The 6691-nt window shown below is 36.8% G+C and overlaps 2 protein-coding genes across 3 annotated transcripts in view; one reads left to right on the forward strand and one right to left on the reverse strand.

Annotated features, from left to right (window-relative positions):
* Nucleotides 1–3967, reverse strand: part of LOC107752550 (N-alpha-acetyltransferase 35, NatC auxiliary subunit-like) — a 17057-nt gene extending 13090 nt beyond the window's left edge. The window contains 5 exon segments of the mRNA XM_016568549.1: nt 536–610; nt 774–888; nt 978–1011; nt 2404–2532; nt 3935–3967. Of these exon segments, the coding sequence (XP_016424035.1) occupies nt 536–610; nt 774–888; nt 978–1011; nt 2404–2524 (345 nt within the window). The 5' untranslated portion in view covers nt 2525–2532; nt 3935–3967.
* Nucleotides 3968–5125: 1158 nt separating this feature from the next.
* Nucleotides 5126–6691, forward strand: part of LOC107752548 (cytosolic carboxypeptidase 1) — a 34237-nt gene continuing 32671 nt past the window's right edge. For both annotated transcript variants that reach the window (XM_016568546.1, XM_016568547.1), the window contains exons 1-2: nt 5126–5251; nt 6598–6661. In XM_016568546.1, coding sequence (XP_016424032.1) covers nt 6630–6661 — 32 coding nt within the window. In that variant the 5' untranslated portion in view covers nt 5126–5251; nt 6598–6629. The remainder of the gene's footprint in view (nt 5252–6597; nt 6662–6691) is intronic.

Here is a 6691-nt window from a genome sequence, read left to right on the forward strand (position 1 = left end):
CCGTACCCACTGTATATATATATATATATATATATAAATAAATGGAATAAAATAAAAGGAATAAAATAAAAAATAATTCCTGTTATGTAAAGCTGAATTTTCAGCATCATTACTCCAGTCTTCAGTGTCACATGATCCTTCAGAAATCATTCTGATATGCTGATTTGCTGCTCAAGAAACATTTCTGATTATTAATGTTGAAAGCAGTTGTACTGCTTCATATTTCTTCATATACAACTAGAAAGTTCAAAAGAACAGCATTTCTAATATTGTATTAATATAAATGTCTTTACTGTCACTTGTAATCAATTTAATGCATCCTACGCTATTAATTAAAAAAAAAAAAAATTTAAACAAAATACTCAAACTTCCCCCAAACTATTAAATAGCACTGTATGATTATTGAATGCTTGTACTTGTTAAATACTTATTTTACTCTATTGTATATTGTTATTACTATTATTTTTTACCATTACAGGCACTTTTTTTTTTACTTTCATGAGACACAATAGAGTGTTGGCAATATCATTCTGACCAGACAGCAGAAACATGTGTCCATGATCCCGATGAGCTCAGGGATACTCAGATCCTTCACCCGTATGGCCTCATCCTTCAGAAAGATCGAGACCGAGGAAAAATGAAGTACAGTACAGTATACAGTATACATTCATTCTTAAACTCACTATATGCAGGTTCATTATTACTATTAACTCACTTTATTAAACAAAATAAAGTATCAGGATTATGTGAAACCAGCTCTTTTGGGATGGTACCTGAACAGCCTGTTCAAAGTTGAGGACTTTACGGTTGACTTGGTTTCCGATCATCCCGGCATCCATCTTCGGATCCATCATCTCAATGGCAGACATGGCCTCGAACAGACCGAACCTACAGGAACACGAGCATTTGACGTCTGCTGAACTCATGCACCAACTGTTCAATTGTGTGTAAAACTCAAATCAGTAAAACACGCTTACAGTTTGTCATGCAGCAACTCGCCAAGTTTGAGTTCTGCAACAAAGAAACACATTCATTCAGCAAATTCGGTTTCTGTACAGCATTCTCTACAAGATTATACAGGACAGATTTATCTACACGAGACCCTGATAAAACATGAAGGACGGTCCAAAAACCACTGTTCTCGATAACTCAAATGTACTCAGGTGACAGTGCTGGAGTTGATTCACGATGCGGTCAAGATTGTATGATAGGATGTTACTTTTAGATCTCTTAGTTAGGGCTGCACGATAAATCGAAATGGAATCGAGTTCGCGATTCGACAGAAGCTGCAATTGTCATGCGTATCTTTCAGTGAAGCACGGTTCTGTGATCAGCAGTAAATCTCCATCCAAAGGCCAGAGGGCGCTCTCGCGCTGAAACTCCAAATACGCCTTGCAGAAGAATCGCTGCAGCTGAATAAACAGAAGATTCAACTGCTTTCATTGATTCAACGTGACTAAAAAACACACAACTACGGCAATATACGGTTTATCTGAGTTCTTATTATAATTTTCATTAAAATAAAGTATATTTATAATGCAATGCCTTTATCACTGCTTAAATACTATGAAATATGTTGCGTGCCTTATTCTCTGTAAGAAGCCACATCATCTCACAGAAGGATGTATTTCAAACACTCGACTGACATTATGAAGTGAGTTTGGAGTAAAAATATGTTATTAAATGTGGTATTTTCACATGCTTTCAGATGGAGCAGCATTTACTTCACAGAGCCGTAGTTCACTGAGAAGCAATGCAAACAGCTGTCATTATCGCGAACGATTTCTTCGATTTCAGAATCGCGCAATAAAATCGTCTGCGATTTTTTTTGCGTAACTTGTCAGTGAACTACGGCTATGTGTAGTAAATTCTGCTCCATCTGAAAGCACCTGATGATGATTTCCTGCTGATTACAGAACCGGCATTACTATCAAAATGCGCATGACAATCGCATTCGATTAATCGTGCAGCCCTACTCTTAGTGACCATAAATGGCAAAACCGACCACATCAGGAAAAGATATTCCAGCAGCCGTGCCTCACTGCACTTTTAGAGAATGAGCCCTGCATTACGATCAACATTTCTCCAGAGCATTGAAAATGCAAGACGCAATATCATAAATCAATGATTAAAAGCATGGGCTGTAATGTGATAAAGCTTGCATCCCGTTTAGGAATCACTTTTTGCCTCCATACATAACTGCTAGTGATACGATACATGGATCTTTTTGCTTGTTCTGGTTTGAATATTACTGTAAATGTCACATAAACAGGGCCCATTTTTCTCCCTGCGTTTCTCAGGGCTATTCTGAGATCATGTGCTCTCTGATGACAGTGACATCTGCTGCCAGTAATAACTCGCCTATGATTCTCTCATAATAAGCCACTGATGCGACATACACACCTCTACAGGCTCCTTTGAATTCCTGGGTGACATCCACCCAGTTGGCGTTGTTTCTCATCTTCTCTGGGATCCCAAGACCCCATCCTCCCTCCTCCTCCTCTACCGAAGACTTCATCACCATGGAGACAGCTGTGAACACAAAATACACATGGGTCAAAGACGGGACGTCCCATTTTGGAGTTATACATATAAAGCATATTAAATGCAAGTGTCTACTTTAAGGTTTCAAATAACTTTTGTGAAAATAAATTGTGAAAATGTTCAACATAACATATATTTATGTCAAAATGAAACAACATACTTGATATTTATTAAAATATATTAAAGAAAAGGTGATCATACTAAATTTTATTACATTTGAAATTATTAAAAACAACTTGCTGACAAACGGGTAAAACCTAGTGGTCTGAAGGATAGTGGTGAAGATTTAAATTGACAATTAATTAGTATTTTGAGGGCTGCACTGTGAACTTTAAATAGAGCACAACTTTTAAAGCATAATATTTTTTTAAATAATATGGTTTTAGCACAATCTATGTCTCAAAATCTAGTGATTTACCAACGCAGACAGCATTGTTGGCCATTATACGTCCCTCACAATGCTGTCTAAGTTAGCTCGCTAGTCGCTAGTTTTTAAACGAAGACCAATATGTCCAAATTTGGTATCTACAGTCAAGCGTGACAGACCACAGACACAGACAATCAAACAACGTCCAGTGTATTTCTGCTAGTTTAACTGAACTGATCAGGACGTTTGACTCAAGATACTAAATTTTATTACATTTGAAATGATTAAAAACAACTTGCTGACAAACGGGTAAAACCTAGTGGTCTGAAGGATAGTGGTGAAGATTTAAATGGACAATTAATTAGTATTTTGAGGGCTGCACTGTGAACTTTAAATAGAGCACAACTTTTAAAGCATAATATTTTTTTAAATAATATGGTTTTAGCACAATCTATGTCTCAAAATCTAGTGAGTTACCAACGCAGACAGCATTGTTGGCCATTATACGTCCCTCACAATGCTGTCTAAGTTAGCTCGCTAGTCGCTAGTTTTTAAACGAAGACCAATATGTCCAAATTTGGTATCTACAGTCAAGCGTGACAGACCACAGACACAGACAATCAAACAACGTCCAGTGTATTTCTGCTAGTTTAACTGAACTGATCAGGACGTTTGACTCAAGATCACAATACTGAATCCTCGCTTTACTCAAGTTACTGTCGACGGAGAATCGTCTGAGGATTTCAGGTGAGCGCGTATATTATGTATATAATTGGATATTAATTATATTTGATATGTTTGATTTGGTCAAATGATTTAAACACAGAACCAGCAACGATGTGACAAACTGTACATGAACAACAAAAAGCCAGATAGATGACAATAGCTGGAGCGATATTTGCTAAGCTGTCTAACCCCTAAAATATATCATTACTACTAAATGTATACTTCATTCCAGTTTACAATAATTTAAATACACATTTAGCAACAAAAAGACCTTCAGGTGATAAATGCATACAATACCTTTTGATTGGCAGTCCGTGCAGCGCTGTCGCAGCGGACGCCAGTGAATGACATCACACTGTGACTTGCATTCTGGGATATGTAGTTCTGAGCCTTGACGCTAAAAAATATGGGGGGAAAATATTATAAATATAAGTACATAGGAATATATATATATATATATAATATTTTTGCATTGACAAAATGTTTACTCTGTAAACTTTATCAGCTAAGCATCTTATATTTATAATATTTAATGACTTCTGGTCAGTCAAAGTCCCTGGTCCGAATGATAAATTGAAAAATGCACTGACATTTTTTGTTTTGTTCATAAGAATATAATTTGGTGTAAAAGTATGGGAAATGCCCCATTTCATCGCACTTCTTTATTATACTTTAGAAAGAGCTGTGTACAATTCATTCAATAAAAAAAATTAGATTACATATATAAAGTAAAACAGATAAAATTATTGATTTGAATAAAAATGGAAATAACTGAATTAGTCAAAAACTATAACAATAAATGATAATCAAATCTCTCTCTCTCTCACACACACACACACACACACACACACAAAGTAAAGAGTATCTACATTTGGGAGCTTTTCAATAAAGCATTTTATGAAAAATGATTAACAAAACGTGTATATATTCGATTATTATTATTATTATTATTATTATTATTGATATTAGTACTATTTATTTGGACAAACAAAAATACATATAACCAAACATGTCAAGGGTATACAAAAAAATACAAATTTCAATTTTAATTTTTCAAAGTTTTTACTTTAAAAGATATTGTTTCCAAATACATTTTAATGTCAGTTTAAAGTTGTTAAATCATAGGCAAATAAACAAATAAATAAACAAACAAATAAATAAATTAATTAATTAATTAAAATGTATCACCATGCACTGAGAAACATCAGCTTCTGGTCATTCCCAAAATAACTGACTAATGGTTTTAGTCTAGCTGTTTTTTTTTTTCTTCTCTCTTTTCTTGTCAGCTGACGTTACGTTACGTTACGTTACGTTACGTCGGCGCTGCGTCATGCTAAAAGAAAGCCGAGCCGCGCGTTGACGCTGATCTGTAAATCATCTGTGTTTCAGACCGATGTGGCAGTGTATACCGAGCAGATCATGGATTCTGCGCCAGCTCTGTGACTGGACGCGCCCTCACTTCCGGGGGTGTGGGTGGGTGGCTGGGTGTGTGTGTTGGGGGTTAGAGTAAATAATAACACCATCAAGGGGCTCATGTGTGTGTGTGTGTGTGTGTGTGTTGCCAAGAGAACGCGGTGAGGAGGTCAGATGGCGCAGGTCTCGTGTGCTTTAAAGGTTGGTAGACGCATGTATTTGTATTTCTGCTCCGGTGTTATGCTCTTGCTTTGCCAGAGACAGACATCAGCTGTCCCGTTAACGGATCCGTGCTAACAGTAGAGCTTTCTCTGGAGGACAGGTGGATCTGAGTCTGACATGATCATGACTTGACTTCTTACAGGAGGGGTTTTATCAACTTAATATTTGATAACGACATTGAAATGAATCATTCATTATATGAACTGCGTCTTGCTGTAATCAGTGTTATTCACAATGACCAACTTCTTTTGAGAACCTAATGTAAATACAGTATCTGATCTGTACTTGCACACTGGCCGTGTCTCGAAAGCAAATAGACGACCTACATAGACAGCTTGTTTGGGGGCCTATAATACCCTAAAATGGCAGTCTATGTACTGGGCAGCTTAGTAGGATTTCATGTCCAAAAATGCTGTCAGTGTGGGCAGGTAGGCTAAAATGCGCAAAAATATTTGGCAGCTCTCTAGGGGTCGATGCTTAAAAATGCAGTCTATGTAGACAGAAAGCCTATGAGATGTCCAAAACTATGATCTGTGTAGGAAGCTCAGTATATTTTGATGCCCAAACATGCTGTCTGATAGGCTCTGATACCCTAAATGCTGTATATATCAATAGTCTTTGAGGGTTTGATGCCCAAAACTGCAGTCTATATAGGCCAAAAGGCTATAATGCCCAGTAATGTCGTATATGTAGGAAGCTTAGAAGGTTTTGATGAACAAAAATGCTTGATAGCCAAATTGATCTATTTATTGGAAGCTCTCTAAGGGTTGATGCCCAAAAATGCAGTCTATGTAGGCAGAAAGGCTACAATGCTCAATAATGCTGTCTAGGTAGTAAGCTCAGTAGATTTTGATGCCCAGAAATGCTATATAGGCTTCGATACCCTAAAATAATGTATACAGTATATAGAAAGCTCTCTATGGATTGATGCCCCAAAATGCAGTCTATATAGACAGAATAGTCTTAGATACCCTACATGTTGTATATATTGGAAGCTTTCTAGGGTCTGATGCCCAAAAATGCTGTCTGTGTAGACTGATAGACAATGACGCCCAACAATGTTGTCTAGTTTGGAAGCTCTGATAGGTGGGTAGCTGTATAAATAGGTTGCTCACTAGGTTTGAGACACAGTCCTTGCTGCTGTTTTCCATCCTTGACTAGGTAGGGTGCTTATGGTTCAAGATTGTGTGAAGTAGCCTTCCAGGGTGTTGCTGTATGAGCTCATGGTGTTGTTGTTTAATGCATTAGTGTGACTTGATACTCTTGATAAATTAAATTAGATTTTCTACATAAACACATTTCTACATTTTTCTTCCCCTCGGCAGTCAGTGTGACGTCTTATTGAATGTGACAAGAAATGAATAAACCCAAAATGGCGGCAGAAAAAAGGTTAGATTTTCCCCTCTTATATACACACAC

The sequence above is a fragment of the Sinocyclocheilus rhinocerous genome, unplaced genomic scaffold (genome assembly GCF_001515625.1).
Source record: "Sinocyclocheilus rhinocerous isolate Xijiao unplaced genomic scaffold, SAMN03320098_v1.1 scaffold1102, whole genome shotgun sequence".
NCBI lineage: Eukaryota > Metazoa > Chordata > Actinopteri > Cypriniformes > Cyprinidae > Sinocyclocheilus > Sinocyclocheilus rhinocerous.